At 36.6% G+C, this 17577-nt stretch overlaps 1 protein-coding gene across 2 annotated transcripts in view; it reads left to right on the top strand.

The window, feature by feature from the left end:
• The window catches only part of LOC105225191 (glutamate receptor-interacting protein 1), a 67026-nt gene that overhangs the window by 28503 nt on the left and 20946 nt on the right, over positions 1-17577 (top strand). For both annotated transcript variants that reach the window (XM_049456395.1, XM_049456394.1), the window contains exon 3: positions 9834-9956. In XM_049456395.1, the coding sequence (XP_049312352.1) occupies positions 9834-9956 (123 nt within the window). The remainder of the gene's footprint in view (positions 1-9833; positions 9957-17577) is intronic.

Below are 17577 nucleotides of genomic sequence, written 5' to 3'. Positions count from 1 at the left end.
CTCCAAACCAGCAGCCACTAATGCCACGCCGTCCGTGTGTTTACATGTTGCATAAACGCGACGAAGAGAGGTGAGATCCAGGAGACAATGACGAGGATCAGGGCGGAAGGCATTAGCGCTAATGGAAGGGTAAATTACATTACTTGCCACGGTTTGTGGCACATTCTGCTGTTGCAAGTGCGAAAATTACTTTTGCTTAGCGATTTGCTAGTCGCATAGACGATGATCATGCTTCGGTGTATATGTGTGCGATTTGATTGCCTTTGCCTGCGACAAGTGATCTGTTTAATTACAACAACGAATGCGCAGGAATCGCGAGTTTCGTTGAAGCTCCTTTGACAAGGCGGTGCAAACACACACACGCTCATATTGTATATATATAAGTATATATAATGGCATCGGCATGTCTGCCTAATGCGCCCCGTTAATTGTAAAATATTTACGAATTTAAAATAAAATTTCAAATAGCAATTGCCGCTGCGTCGCATGCAACTGTTGCAGATAAATTAGCGGCAAATGGCATTGCAAATGTAATGCAACGTAGCGCGCGCTGCGCCGCCGACTGTGCCACAGTTGAGTGCTGCAAATTGAAAAAGACACGCAATGCAGTTTTTGGAGTGCTGATATGAAGCGGCATAACTGTACTGGAACTTCGTTTCTGGAACGGCGATATGGATCGCGGTAAAATCTAATATAATAGTGGATTGTTGTTGGAATTAGGGTCGGATTGTCGAAGGTACATAGTGTCGAAGTCTCATGAGAAAGAACTTAATGTAGTAAAAAAGCCCTTCAGAGATGGCAAAAGATTTCGGAATCGAGCTTTTAGTTAGCAAATTATGAGTTTATTCTATAAAAATGCTTGTGCTTGACAATCAGGGTAATATTGCATGCTAGAAATGACCTTTAGTTGTCCAGAAAGTTACGTAATGGATTCGAAAGATCTATGGTTACAGCAGCTCAGCGGTAGATATCATACTGCCAGAGTACCAAACTTGACTTGGTAACTTTATCAACCATCTACACGATCACGAAACTTCAATTTGAAGTCATTCGAATATTTTTTCAAGAAATGTGAAAGCCTTATGTTGTTTCGAGCTATCACTATCCTATCCTTGTTCAGACCCTTAAAGTAAATACCTGACCTTTCGTAAAATAAATCTTGAAATATTTACCAAGTCGGGTAAAAAATATACTACGAAGTGAGAAAGCCCTTGAAATGAAAGTAATTTTCACTGAATTTACTTTATATATAAGCTACTGGCCAGGCTTAAGAAATTTTCGGTTTATTCAAAAGCTTTTTTTTCTGAGCGCGTTGGTCTTGTCTCTAGAAGAACCCTTCCAATTTACCCAGGGTCAGAAGGACCTGGCTACTCATAGCTGGTGTAGTTGACCAAAGCTTCCTGAGGCGGTCTGAGGCCCTAGTGTCTACTATCAAGCCATAGGAAGCAAACGGAGCTCCCACCCGCTCGCATTTCGTAGTTATTGAGACTGCAGTACCTGTCCTAGCAAGCTTTCAAGTCTTACAGCTTCCTGCAATAGCGCTGTGGCCAGACAACCCAACCAGTCTAATCATAAAGTAACTTGATCTAGAGATACGAAGTTTGGAATCCCTTCAATAGTCTTCATGCTTCAGTCAGTAAACTTAAGGCTAATATCGCTGAACTACTATTGGAGTAGACCATTCTGAAGGAGTCTGCGTTCTGGAGCAGTAGATCTACTGCTATCTTTATACCGGAAAATTTTGTTATTGTTTTGAAATAAAGTGGTACAGAATCTAAATATAGAGAAAGAAATTGGACTTGGCAGCATCTGGTCAAATACGACCCGGACTAAAAAAGAAACCAAAATACGTAATTTTCACGTAATTTCATACAATTCTTTCCAATTTTCCATACATTTGTTATAAGCCTTGGCTGGGATGGCCTTCAGTATCTACAGTGAAATTTGTTTTTCGATTTCAGTTGATTTTTGGAGCGCGATTCGCCAGGTGGTTGGATAGTTTGTACCAATCTAGAAGAAAAATGTTTATAGCTTCAGTTTGTGCGCGCCGTTTTAGTGGATCAGTTCGAGTAAATTTTGATTCGTTGAAGACAAGCTTTTTGCTAAAATTTAAATGTAAAAATTTCTTCGGAAAAAATTGCTCTTTTTTGAATAATTTTCTAGTATTACCTAAACACCGATTTCTACAAAATTTTCGTTGTTTTTGCCCAAGCAATAAAGATTGCCAATTGTCCTCGAGCTATATAAACGTCTCGACGTACTTATATATGTATATAAGTATATACATATGTAAGCATATCTGTGTACTCATGCCCAATTAATTCGAAAATACCCAATTCTGCTGTTTCCGAACGAAATGACCTTCATTATTCAATAAATTTGGTTACGAAAACACCATCAGCTAAGCGGCTAATATAATTTTGCTTGCTCGATATGCCGCTTGCGCTCATTAAAAGTAAATAAAATTTAAAATAATATAAACAGCCAGACACAAATGAAACAAAGAGAAGTTAAGAAACCGAATTTTATAATATACTCATGCCAGTTTCATAGCCAAAAAGTAAATAAACACATGTGTAGATGTGTATATATCATTATGGGCATAAAGCAAAATTAATAATCATAAATTTGCGTTAATTGAAAAGCTATTTGCTAGACATTTAGACATTTATACAAAAGCGAAAAATTCGGCGGGTTTATTTTGACTGAAATTGTAGCAGAAAATATTGAGAAAATTCTAGTGTACTGTAGTATAAAGATGTACGAAAGTATTTACAGATATACAAATACGCATATATATAGTAAATACATACAGACATACTTACTTTCATATCTACATACTTACATCCATACATACAAATGCTCTTCAAGTACATTGCTGTATAAATATTTGTAAGAAGTGCCGTTATTTTGCAAAATACATATGTTTATACGTCCGTACATCGCAATGGTTGCGCACTAACGGTATAATGCGTACTTATGGCACGCACGCAACAATCTGTAAACAAACAACTTTATTCGATCGATGAAGCATAAAAACAGGCGTGCGGAAGCAACTACCGAAACCAATAACACATGTTTGTTTGTATGTATGCAAGTAGTAACGCTAAGCATAACAACAACAAACTAACAGATTGGCCAAATAACCACTTACGCTTGCGTTTTGCTTAGATATTTAGCTTTAAAATCGCTTGCAGCACTTAAGGTGAGTTGCGCGCAGGTAAAGTGTTAGATGGGGAGGGCGCTGGCTGCGGCAAGCGTCATTGAAGCATAGCAAAGCTGTCAGTCTTTTTGCGGCAAGAACGGAAGGGGCGAAGGCTATTTTTGGTGTGACCAAATTGTTGTTGGTGGAGAGTTGCCCAACTTTTTTTTGGAGTGTTGTTGTTGTTGTAAAAATATTGTTTTTGTAGTAAATTTTTTGATGTTGTTGTACAATTTTTGTTGTTGGAGTATATATTTGCTGTTGCGGTTGTACATTTGTTGTTGTTGTACAATTTTTGTTGTAGACACTTTTTTGTCGTTTTAAAATTGTTGTTGTTGTAAAAATTTAGTTGGTGTTGTTGTAATTTTTGCTGCGGTTGTTGAAAGATTTTTGTTGTTGCTGTTGCAATTTTCTGTTGTTTTTGTAAAATCTGTGTTTTTTTTGCAAATTTTTTGTTGTTGTTGTTGTAAATTTTTTTGTTGTTGTATTTTTTTTGTTGTTTTATAATTTTGTTGGTTTGGTTGTTGAACGGTTTTTGTTGTTGTTATAAATTTGTTGTTGTTTTTGCAATTTTCTGTTGTTTTTGTAAAATTTGTGGTTTGATTTTGTAATTTTTGTTGTTGTTGTTGTAAAATTTTTGTGGTGCCGTACAATTTTTGTTGTTGTTGTAAAAATGTTTGTTGTTTTATTATTTTTGCTGTGGTTGTTGAACGATTTTGTTGTTGTTGTTGTACAATTTTTGTTGCTGTAATTTGCTGTAGTTGTAACCATTTTTTGTTTTTTTTTTTAATGATTTCCTAAGATAATTGCTACCTTTTGTTATTGTTGTTGTTGGCTAAATTTTCTATATTCTTGTAATTTAGACATTTTATATTTTTTAACATTTCGTGTGTATAAATACGTTTAGCAGCATATGCAGCAACTAATGTAGCATGAAAAGTGCACACACACACACACACACACAAACACACGAAGAAAAAACTACACGCGTAAGACATCTTCTTTGTGCTGCTAAGTACATTCTCGTATGGTTTCGCTCATTACACAAGTTCTTCTCCTACACAAATAATTTCAGGCAGTGGCAGCAGCTATAAACACAACAACAACAGTAACAGCAACAACCACACAATAATTATGTGCGACCACCGAATTGCGTGCGTTGCGCATCATTTGCACATCCGCTCTTCTCCCATACGGCAAAGTGGCAGCGCCAAAGTGGCGGAGGCAAAGGCAACAAAAGTGCTAGCAGTCGAACACAGCGGCACCTATAACATATACATAAGTGTGCACACATACATTTAAACAAATACATGTACATATGTATGTATGTGTTCATTTGTAATGTCCCCCATACACTTCTCAGTCGTATTCGCTGTTGTTGTTGGTGGTTTGCTTCCCCCCGATTTTCCAGTTAACATTTACCACTTGAGTTGAAACGTTTCATTGATTTTCCCAAAACTATAAAACCATCCAAAGAAGATTTAACAATTTTTTACACAAATTGATTTTCCTCAAAGTGCTAAGGTGTTCGAAAATGTTGCCAAAGTTCATTCGCACTTGAATCGAAGGCATTTAGTACTCCATTCGATTTCCGCTCCCCTGAAGCGGTTTAATAAAACTGTAGAGGGTACTTAAAAAGTCGAAAATTCATTATACGCAGGAAAACTAAAAACAAATTTTTTACGGTTTTCTTAAGTAAAACTAATTTTTGGGTAAGGTTTTATAAGTGGACCATTTTCTTTACTTTCATATTGCCGCTTGTAGTGAATAAGACAGCGATTTCCTTGCTTCGCCCGCCGATTCTCGACCAAGTAAGATCATCCGCTTTCAATGGGTACAATATTTCCATATCGGAACGGTTTAAAGCTTTGGAAATAAATCTATCGAAATTATATATCGTCTCGAACTTTCCCAAACAAGGCAAACCGGATTCCAATGGCTACAAAAGGCAGGCCATTGGTTTCATTTCGACTCTGAACTTGCTTCGATCGCATGGCTAATGGAGCCTACTAATGTAGTGAATTTTCATCTCCTTGAAAATGTCTGTCAAATTATGTAAGTGATAGCTGAGGACATACGAGAGCTCGTATTATTTATACTGTTTGATTGAGGTCAGTTTTGATGTTAGTTAATTACTTGTTTGTTAATCCTTATAGAGATGCGTTGTGAGATCACCGGAACTAAAATAACTCTATTGTGTTCTCTTTGAACCACACTGTGCTGCTGACGAGGTTCATCAATATAAAAAGTTGGATATGTTCAACTTCCAGGACACCATCGAGAAACGTTTAGCCGATAGTTGTGATTATTGTCCTATACAAATATTTATATTCTCTTCTTCTTCTTGGATGCTTTCATATTACTTGTTTTAAGATATTCCCAGTCTGTTGACATTTCTGCCAAGTCGTTAGTGAGCTTTAGCACTTCTGCTGGAGTTCTTATGTCATTCTTTTTAAATTATGCTAATCGGGACCTAGATTCGTATGATCCAGATTCTATTCATGCTACGCTTGGCTGCTTGTTGAGTAAGTCAGGGACTGACTCCACCGAGACTCAGCTATATCGTACTGAAATTGCATTTCTTCTTTGCTGTTGTCTTCGCTTAGGAAGTCACTGGAGTGCGTTGGCACTGGCATATAATTTTTCTGAAAAAACCTATCTTCCACTCGATGATATAACTTGGACTCATTCGTATATATACTTTACCCAGTGTTCTTGATCACCTCAATCCCATTCCACTCCTCTCTGGAAGCGAAGACAAAAGTGAGTAACGAATTTAAGTTTAATTCCAAAGGATTTCGAAAATTCGTAGTATTAGGTAGAAACAGGAACTGGCTAAGTATCTTAGATGCCCGTTATTACAGATGATTAATAGAGAGGATGCCCTCAGTCTAAGACCTTACTTCGCTGGTAGTTTCTTACAGAACTAGTATGTAGTAGCCAATGAATTACACGTGGCGTCAGTCCCCATTTGGCTCCACCGTCATTTTACATATGAAAAGTCCGATTTATCGTCTTACAATAACTATTTGGATTTCTGAGTGTTCGAGGGTTCTTCCAAGAAGTAGTCATTCGAAAATACTGATTTCTGTGTCTTACACAAAACCTTTAACAGAATAAGAATCGTTTGCGACAAAATCTTTCCATGGCCCAGATAAAATATACAATATAATAAGGCATGACAGCAAATATATTATTTTACACCGAAACCGCCAATATTCAAATATGGCCTATTCGATATGTCTACAAACTGAAAGACTACCCAATTGATCTGTTGATTTATTTCGAGCGACGCTTGCTGGCATAAATTACGGTTTTGATGTTACCAAAACGGCGGCATCGTAAGTCACGGTTTAAATAGGCACGCAACGACTGCTCCAATTTTGCAGCCACGAGCATCGCGCGCCACTGCCACAACTCTCATACAAACTCGCCATACAAAGAGGCCGCAGTAGCAATTGTCGCCGACGCCAACTACCAACGGCACGCGGTGCGCTGCGCAGTCTCTTTGTAAAGACTTGTGAGTGCGAAGGCGGCAGCGCCGATCGCGATGCCGACGCGTTCACCCGCAGCGTTGCAATTCGATTTGGCTATCTTCCTGTGAATTATTGCATTGGTCATGCGTTGTGCTGCAACTTTTTGTTGTTAACGGCATGCAACTCTGCCGAAAGCCAATCAAAGTGACTCCCCCAAACGAGCGGCAACCGGGCCGCTCAGCGCCACCGTTCTGCGTTTCTGCATGCAAATTGGGTGCGCCTTTGATCTCTCAACGCTGCTGGTGACGAATAAATTAAGAAAATATTGCAATGTTCTTGTTGTTATTGCTGGCGTTTTGTTTGTTGTTTTCTTCTAGGTATGGGCAATCGAGGTCTTTGATATTTTTATGCCGTGTGCCGTATGCCAAATGTCGAACGCTTTCGAATATGACGACAAAGTAAGCAAATGTGTTTTCAATTTATGCGTTTTGCCGAAAAATGAAAAAAAAACTGTTTTTTCAATATTCGTGGAATTTGGTTGATCTATGTGTTTTTGTATGAATTCGTCATGGTTTCTTTGTGAGGCGTTGTACGAGTACTTTTACAAAAAAATTGTATTTAAAAATTTTTTAAGTGCCGTCATTACTTAAAAATTCTCTAGCCGAGTTTACAACTGCATGCCAGCCGTCCTTCTGTTTCACTCTTTGATGCCTTTACCACTTGGTCTTTTCAACCGAGTGGAGGTCTTCCTCTTCCTCTGAGTTTTCTGGAGGGTACTGCGTCGAATACTTTCAGAGCTGGGTGTTATCATCCATTCAGACGACATAACCTAGCCATCGTAGCCGCTGTCTCTTAATTCGCTGAACTATGTCAATGTCGTCGTATATCTCATACAACTCATCGTTCCATCGACTGCGGTGTTTTCGCCCTTGCCAACGCGCAAAGGATCTTCAATTTTTCGCAGAACCTTTCTCTTGAAAACTCCCAGCGCTGACTCATCAGATGTTGTCATCGTCCTTGCTTCTGCACCATATAGCTGTGCTGTGACCTTAAAATTTTGTTTTTGTTCGTCGAGAGAGGATTTTACTTCACAATTGCCTACTCAGTAGCCCCTGTTGTCTATTGTCTATTCTTCGTTAGATTTTGATGCTAACATTGTTTTTGGTTTTAATGCTGGTTCGAAGTTATGACTATCAACGGTGACGTGGGAGCCAAGTCTAGAGTGCGACCACTGTTTGTTTGATGACAGGAGATATTTCGTCTTGCCCTCGGTTTGCTTCGCTTATTTGTCCAACCTGGAAACATACCCATTTAACATACTCATTTTAAACTCATTTTCTTTAAAAAGTCAATGCCCTGTTATGGTAGCTGTAAGTCTGCATATACTTTTCCTCTACTTATGTAATAAGTCCATAGTATATATCTCTTTCGCTATCCTGCATTTGGTTGTAGATTTCCGTCAATTCTGAGTAACTATATAAGTCAAATTGTGTATTCGGTTTCCTCTTGATTATTCCTAGCGGACACGGTATTGTCTCTCTCGGATTTGTCTAGAGAGGCTCTTGACTGAGTTGGCTCTGCTTTTTCTTTGCCGAAAATGTTCGCCCAGTGAGCTTGAAGCCTTCCTATACTTATTAACCATGGTGTAATTGATATATGGGCACAATAGACCCGAGGTCGCGGTGCAGAAAATTTCAAAATTCAAATTTTATTCTATGGTGAGGACAAGACTAGTAATGCCACCTTTCTGTCTGTATTATCAAATGATCTGTCGAGACTTTTAGTTAAAGGGGAGTGAATAAACCGCGCTCCGTGGAGTTCAGGGTTAGGTTAGGTTAACTAGTCGATACTAAAAGGGACTCTGACTTGGACAGCTTATAACACCGATCTGTTGTGGTAGCTGTGACTTCTATAAAAATTTATCATAAATACTCTCATAAAACGGTAGCGCTTTGAGCCGATAACAAATTTGTTGAAACGGCGAATGCCAGTTTCGATTTTGACTGCAGGTTTGCTGAAGGAAAGTTCCGAGATGTTTTAGCTTCAGTCTTGTATTGGCTGAACAATGAAGGAGAAAGAGCTTTTATAGTTCTAACTCACCTTCTTCCATACAATTTTAACAATTTGAGGCTGACTGGAGCCAACTCTTGTAAGCCTTACAGCATGAAGATCTATTGGACAATGTCGAGCAAGAATTTGAGGTTATAGCTGTTTCAAAACAACGTTTTTTTATGAACTGAGTGTACGAAATGAATAATGAATAATTCGAGAATAATTTTGCTAAACAAAATTTCGAAATTGGATCGAAAAGTATATACAAATATCTTTCTGTATATATATACTTCTATGTGAGTATGTATATTTTCGCGAATACAATCAATGGGGGAAGATTTGTGTTTGCGAATACTGCCATAATAAAACCGACAGCGTTTACGAGCAAATGAGAGAGGCTGCGGCATTCGCGCGTAATGATCACATGGATCACAATGATCGCTGCAAAACTGCGAATGGGGAGGCAGGCAGGGTCAGTTGCACAGAGGCAGTCATTAACGGCATCAATGATTGATGAGATTTACGCGAGTACAATAAAAGCAATAACAAGGCCTGATTTTCGCACAATAAAATGCGTTTAACACATTTTACAACAATGCTGGCGATCGTAAAATGCACGCTGCACGAAGGCAACGCCAACAAAGCGAAAGAGAAGTTGGAGGAATATGGTAAAAAGGGAGCATGAAATGCGCTGTGAAATGTGTTAACGAGCGGGGCCACAATGGGACCACCAGGAAGCGCGCAAATTTCGCTTTTGTTCACTTTTCGCATGGAAAATGTGGAGGGGGTGGGGAAAATTGCGTGTTTGCAATTTAATTTTTTTGTCGATTTTTTTTATATTTGTGGTTATTATTGCTGGGCTTTGTTCAACTTGTTTACATTTTTCGCCTTTGTGAAAATTTAAGATTTTTTGGTTACCAAATGTAATCGTTTTGCTCACTTCTTGTTTTTGTTTACGAATTGGGCGCAAGTTTATTTAATTTTTGGCTTTCGCCATTATTTTTCCCCACTTTTCTTGCAGAGTGTTTACATTGGTAGACACCAAAAAAAAGTGTTAAGAAACCATTTATTAAATGAAATTTTTGATTTTCTTCTATTTCCAGTGGATCGCGCTATGAGTCCAGCACAGTCGGAGGATTCCGGTCTGGCACCCGATCGTGGCACCACATATGCAACAATAACACTGCCACGTGACAACCCACACAATATGGGCATCACATTTGCAGGTGAGTTTGGGTGCAATAACCTCAAAAAGGAGGCACTCGAGAAACGAAAATTATATAACGAATATTATGACTTTTATATCTTATGCTGTTGTGGTGTGTGTCCTCCTCATAGGCCTGTAGGAAAATGTAAATTGATCAACCAAAGCTTCAGTTGAGGAATTTTGTCGAATTTTTTGCTAGTTTTCTCTCGTAAACCGGTCGTGACGCAAAATAGCTTCGTACGGAAATAATCGCCTTTAATTAATTATTTTTCAACCGACCTCGCCGAAAATATTTCTATATCCCGAAAAATATATCATAAATCGTTTTTTTATTTTATAATAAATTGTATTGTATAATTTTGTTAGAACACAATTTTCGAATCAATTGGCAACCCACATGAAAAATATCTTCGGTGGATATATTAAAAAAAAAATTTCAGTTCGGTGCTCATATATTAGTATTTTAAAAGAAAATTAATTATAATTAAATTAAATACATAGGTGGCAACCCTGCTCAAAAATATTACCGACTGCAAAAATTCTTGAACTTATTCAATTTTATAGTTATACATATTGTAATAACTCCTTAGTATTTTTTAATTTAATTGATTTAGAAACTTGAAACATGTGGCAACACTTTGCAAAAAAAATTTTGAACAGTAAGTTTTGTTAAATCACGTTTTTGCTTTATAGTACATTATTCATTTCGTCAGTTATTTTTTTTTAAATAGGTGGCAACTATATCAAAATTTTTTTGTAGTTAGTTTTCGTGAAACTTTTCATTTCGATATCAAAAATTTTGGCAATTCTTTATGCTTTTAATGTTATAAAATAAAAATTGCAAAATATGTGAATTTAAAAAGTTGAAAGATGTGGCAACCCTTTGCAAAAATAATTTTCCAACAGTGTGTTTTGTTAAACCACGTTTGTGCATTATAGTACCGAGTTTAATTTCTTCAGTAATTTTTCATTATATTTCTTAAAAACGTGGCAACTACATATGTACATATAACAAAATATATTTTTTTTAAGTTTCTCGAATTTGATTATCCATATCAAAATTTGGACAATTCTTTATACATTAATCTCGAAAAAAAAAAAATTGCAAAATAAGTGGCAAATCCCATCAACAAATGTTTCCCACACTAATTTTACACAAGTTCTTTGGCTTGCCAAACAAAATATTTTTATTAATATTAATTTTATAAAATTAAAATTGCAAAATATGTGGCAACTTTCATCAAAAATTTTTCCCACAATAACTTTAGACAATTTCTTCATCTTGATAAATAAAATATTTAATTTTTTTTTTGTACTAATCTTGAAAAAATAAAATTGCAAAATAGGTGGCAACTGCTGTCAAAACGTTTTTGCCACAATAACTTTAGACAGGTCCTTCGGATTGCTAAACAAAATATTTAATGTTTTTAGTTTTTTACTTTGAATTTTTTAAACAGTTGGCAACCTCTCTCAAATGTATATCTGTGACACAAATTTATAAATTTCTAAACAAGTGGCAACATTTTGCAAGAAACATTTTTCAACAATAAGGTTTGTTAAATCAAACTTATATTGTCGGCTATAATATAGTACTGTTATTGCTTTACTCAATTGTTCTAAATTAATTTTTTAAAGAGGTGGCAGCTATCTTAAAGTATTTTTGATATGTATAAAACTTTCTTGAACCTTCTCATTTTAATACTAAAAGTAAAGCAATTTTACACATTTTTAATCTTATAGAGTTAAATTGCAAAACAGGTGGCAACACCACACTTTTCCACTTTAGCTTTTCTTAAGTTCTTCGTTTGGATTGGAAATTTAATAACATTTTTAAGTTTTTTCGACCTTTATTTCTTTAAAAAGGCGGCAACTTTCTTTAAATATTTTTCTCATAAAATTTTCTTGAACTTTCTCATTTTACACTAAAATTTTAGCAATTTTACATATTGTTAATCTAATAGACCTAACTTGTGAAACAGGTGGCAACACCTTTATTCGCCACTTTGGCTTTTCTAAAGTCCTTAGGTTGAATTAGCAATATAATGACTTTTTTTTAATTTTATTGACTTAAAATTTTCAAACTTGTGGCAACCTCATAATTTTTTCCGAGCGCTTCTATTAATTTCTGGTTCTGTTGTGTGAAAATAATTTTATTGTTTCTACAGGGTATATCCATCGAGCCATGTATAATATTTATAAGGGTATGCACTCGTGCTGCTCATTACCGCTGCTCACCACCATTTAACCCACAACAATTAGTGCCACATTTTTCTAAATTTAACCGATCGAAATGTATTCATTACGAAATCATGTCCAAATCTCAACCTCCGCCACTTCCGCTTTGGCTGGCGGCTGTGGAGGGGTTCGCCTTGTAGATTTGTATCAGCCATTCCACAAGATACATTTATAGCTACATTTGGGCGTATATACTTATACATACATATGTGTATAGTTATATATGTATGGGTGCGTGCGATTGTGCAATGTGTGCGAGTTTCAATTTTCATTCTGAGAAATTTGACATCACAAATCTCTAAAAGCGTGCGCGTGTCCTCAAAATGCACGACATGCTTCGTCTCAATTTATTTGATTGATTGATGGACTGACAACATAATCGGCAAGCAGATTACTCTTTAATGCCGCCTAAGCAGGGTTGCAAATTATTCGATCAAAATAGTTGTACATTTAATTATCAAATATGACAGCTCGTTGATGCCCAATAAAAGTTTGTATCGAAATACTCGAGTGGGTTGAGTGAATTCCCTTCTGTTTGGGCTTTGTTTGTTTACTGAAAGTTTGTTCAAATTTTCAAGAGAGAGAACGAGGCATATTTGTAGTCGAACCATATGTTCCATGATGATTGCGCTTATTGCGTAAGCGCTGGAATGCAACAATTTTCATTATTAAATTATTATTTTTGAAAATTCCACGAAAAATCTCTTTGTTTCTCAATTAGTGAATGCTGAAAGCCCATATATATGTATTTCCGGTGGCTTTTTGTTCCAACTGCAGACAATAAACACCATATCTTATGGAATATTGTCGGTGGTTTCTTTGTACTTCTTGCAAGAAAGCTGCATGCACATTTATAAAATATATATTTGTAAGTGATAACAAGGGATGCAACATACGTTTTTCTTAATGAAATTTATTAAAGAAAATTCTCGAAAATTTTGGAGAATTGCAGCTCCACAAATTTAGTCAAAATTAATCAAATTAGTTCCTCAACAGTTCTGACAGTAAACTCTTCCACCAACCTTCCCCTCAAGCTTTAATCAACCGTAAAGAAAATCACTTTCCCTCTTTTCCAACAGCTTCTTTCCACTCGCAACTTTTCCTCGGTTGATGGGCAAAAAAGGAGAGACCAGAGTGAGACCAGAGAGTTGGCGACTTCATGATCCAAGTGATCCGGTATGAAGTCAAAGTGTGTGAGGATATCCGAGTGTTCAGATACATGTTCTGTTAAGAACCCAGGTTCTCTGAGTCTGATAGCAACTTTCGCATACACCATGGGCACCATGTGTCAGACGGCGGTAAGTGTCAGAGTTGGAGTGGACCTTAGTGCAACACCCATTCTGATAAGCGCTGCTCGTTGAACGCTTTATTTATATTTGGACTATCATTTTTGATTGACTATAAGTACTGATTAATACAGTATTGTAGTTGTCTTCGATTCGCCATTTCTCTGCTAACTGCTCGTTTAAAGTTTACAAATGAATCAACAACAAAGATAAATAGTTGAATACCAATGCAAGAGAGGAGAGAGGGGATACCTCAATACAGTCGTTTAGCATCATCTTTCTAGAATGGAGACTCTAGTTTATATTTGCATCATATTTTATTTAATCCAGAATTCTCTCCAAATTCTTGGCAAAACAAGGAAAATGAATGAAAAGAGATTGGAATTTTATAAGCGAACATTTCTGTTTAGATAATTCTAAAAGTTAGACACATTGTTCAACTTTAAAAAAACAAATCCATTTCATTAAAGTTGAAGAATAATTCGAAAATATTATTCTACGGTAGACATAATTAACAAATTTTCACGTTATAAATACATATAGTATATACGAATAAAGGCACCCAAGCTAGTGTATATATAATATTATACATATTATAGAAGCTATTCAAAACTGAGTCTCGCAAATCCCATTTAATGAAGCTTTCACATAAAGCATTTAAAATTTCTACAGAAATCGTCGTCAAGCTGCCACCTATATATGTATGTACCATATATACAAATGTGCTGTGATATATATGTATGTATATAAATTAATTTCATTTAAACTCTTCAGTGATTTATTGTTCGCATAAATTTCTGAAATTCGCCACACTTAAGCGAATGTTAATTGGGTGTCTTGCTCTGTAACATGTGTTTTCGCAAAGAGCAAACAAATTTCCTCAGGAAAAGAATTTAGTATGACAAATCGTCGGATCCCAGGGACGTTTTAAGGTCTAGGGTTTTTGGGAATTACCATGATAATCCCCAAATATCATGATTATGCCAATTTAATAGTAATCTGGGTTGGCTAACAGTATGTTGAGCTCCTAAACTGCTTTATATTAATAGAGTTCTATGCAGAAGGATTATATACCCGTCAAAGTTGAGCTATAAAAGAGTGGCAACTATAACTTTTTTACAAGTAATTTTGAAATAAAAATTAAACCTTACAAATTTTTTGAAAATACATTAGTTTTAATCGATCTTAGATGGCAGTGAATCGAACAAGCAATAGATATACTAATCAATAACAAAAGTAATAACAATTCAATCAAAATTTCAGTCAACTGAAGTATCCATAGCGACATTTTCACATAAGTATGGTTGTTTTTGCATCGAAAAGCTTTTGAAAGTAGCAAATCGAACAGACAGCATGTATAAGCTTGAGATACTAGTGAGAGAATAGAAAGCCTTTATACCACTTCAATAAGCTACTACTCTACTTGTTCTCTGTTTTTGCGTTTAACTGGATAACTATGATGTTGCTTTGACACTTATGCATTTTTATAAGCAGGGGAGAGTTCAAACATATCGGGAAAGAAGTGGTTAATCGAAAACACATATGAATTAAGCTTTATTATAAAGACAAGGGTCTGCCATTATGTTTTAAAATGAATTCGGACAAGTAATCGCTGCGGCTGGCTCGAATAAATTCCAGCCGAGATGTCTAATTTTCGATAATTTTTTGCAGCATTTGGGCCTGTGTGTCAGCAATAACTTGCGTATTGTTTTTTTTAAGGCGTAGGGGTGTTAAATGGCATGATCCTGGAGGCAGCGCTATAAGTTCACGATACGAGATAATTCTTCCGCCAAACGCTTCGTTCAATAAATTGATTGTTGTATTGGGTGAATGGGAAATAGCGCCGTCTTATTGGAACCAACAGTCGCCTACATAACTCTATAGCATTTTCAGTTGATAGAGTAGACGTGTTACGAAACCAATCTGTGGTTGCTCAAACTACCGACTTTGCCGAGCGATTAAGTCGACCGAACTGCCAAATAGTTCGGCAATTATTTTGTTAAAAAATTTATAAGGCTTGCAATCGTTGTCTTGAAGTGAGTCTAAAGCCGTTAAACCACTCCGCTAAAGAAGTGTCCCTGGAGGAACCTTCTTGGAAATTTTGCATGAACGTCACCCCTCTAAGTCCCCGGGTTCTGATGACATCATGCCGACGGTGAAGGTGTCATGCAGCTGGATCTACGATCTACGTTATTGTGTTAGATTAGGCTATGTTCCGAAGGCCTTAAGATTGCTCTTGAGCTACCGCGAGATCTTTCTGGCCGAGAATAGAACGAAATTGTAGGAGTTCTTACTGGACACTGTTCAATAGACATTCATGTTTAAAATCCTGCTGGACGCTGCTTTTCAAAGTTTGAATGGAGGATGGTGGTATGGAAACATTCAGTAATTTTCTCCTCTATTGTCCAGCCTTTGGATGACTGAGGCCGAAACATCTCGGTAATCTTACATTCGGAGAACCAAAAAACTTAGTTGAAACTGATGTTACCGTCTCTATAAATTTGTGATAGGCTCAAACCGCTCGATCTGTAGGAGTTTTATGATTCAGTTTTTAGGAGGCGACCATCGTTCTGAGCTGCCCAAGTGAGATCGTTCTTAGGACTAATCTAACCTAAACTGAATTTAGATGAAATAAAAGCTGACAACTTAAATCATACAATATATATATCTACACGATATTTTCTATACTAATACAACAATATTTTTAATACGAAAGTGAACTTGTAAATTTAATTTGTAAAGTAGATATTCATACACTCCATGACCTAGTATGAAGATATAGATATACATACAAGTATGTTCATATATTTGTGGACATCATTAACGCCCATACTTTATGAGAACTCTGCCGCACATTCGCTTCTTTTTTTATTACCAATTAAATCATCTTTTAAATCCAACGCAGTATTCTGCGATTGATAAAATCCGATGATGCAATTGAATTCTTCAGGCATTAGACTATGAGCGCATTAATTATTACAATACAATTTAGCTTATAACTGATTAAGAAATGTCATAAATTAAACTGGCTGCTTAAATAAATCATATCGAACGAGATTTCTAATCTCTCGCAGGCGGCGAAGAGCGCCAGCAGCTGAATGCCGAGCGCCGTACGCTTAGCGATAGACGCCACATGTCGACGCTGCAGTTGCCACTGTCATTGCGGCCGCCGCAGACCAGCGGGCGGTGAGGGTCGCGCTGATAATCGTTGGCAATGCCCAGTTGGCATGAATCAACCGGGCGCAGAAGAAGATTCAGCTGGGCGGCGCTGAGCATGCGACTTGGCAGCAATAAAGAGCGAAAAAAAGTCATTTAAATTTCTTTTTTTTAGATTTGTTTTTGTCTTCTCGCTATTGACCGCATGTCTCGAGTCTCGAGTCTAGACAATCACAACGCGACGCGACGCGACGCTTCGTATCCAAGCATGTCAACATTGTTGCCGAAATCACCACATGTTGGATAGCCGCATGAGGAATCTCAGACGTTCGCCGGCAAATTGAAGAAATTGAAAACAAGAAAAAAAACAAAAAAAAAAAATTCAAAAGCAAAACGAAAAATAAAATATTGTAAAAATAAAAACAAGCGAAAAGGCCGAAAGAAAAACATTAACAGCAAAAGGAAAATAGCTTGCGAGTATTTGCATATGTTCGACAGCGTGTAATAAAGAAGGCCAGCAGAGGCGGTGGGGAAATAATGGAGGCGTACAGCCAAATTTCCTGCTATGCGACAATGACAACTTTGGACTACTTTTATATGTTGTTCTTGTTGTTGTCATCATTTGGTTTATTATTGTTGCTACAACGGATAAATGCTTGTAAGTGTAGGTGTATGTGTGAATATGCCGATTGCTTAGGCAAAGTAATTGATATGGCGGGGAAGCAGTTGCGGCAATTACATATGTACATACTTTTATATTATTTATATCGCTATTGGATGAATATGTACATATATTTTATATATGTGTAAGTATATACATCTTGGCTATAAAAAAGAAACTGTCTCAAACATTACAAATTTTGGCTAACGCTGCGGTGATCTGCATTTTGCTCAATACTCGTACATACTTACATACAGTTGCGAGCATTGAAATAGTAGTGCCTATTGGCCAAGAGAGTTTTG

This window comes from Bactrocera dorsalis, chromosome 4 (genome assembly GCF_023373825.1).
Source record: "Bactrocera dorsalis isolate Fly_Bdor chromosome 4, ASM2337382v1, whole genome shotgun sequence".
Lineage (NCBI taxonomy): Eukaryota > Metazoa > Arthropoda > Insecta > Diptera > Tephritidae > Bactrocera > Bactrocera dorsalis.
Note: the sequence above shows the minus strand (reverse complement) of the source record. Positions and strands in the feature narration are given on the sequence as shown.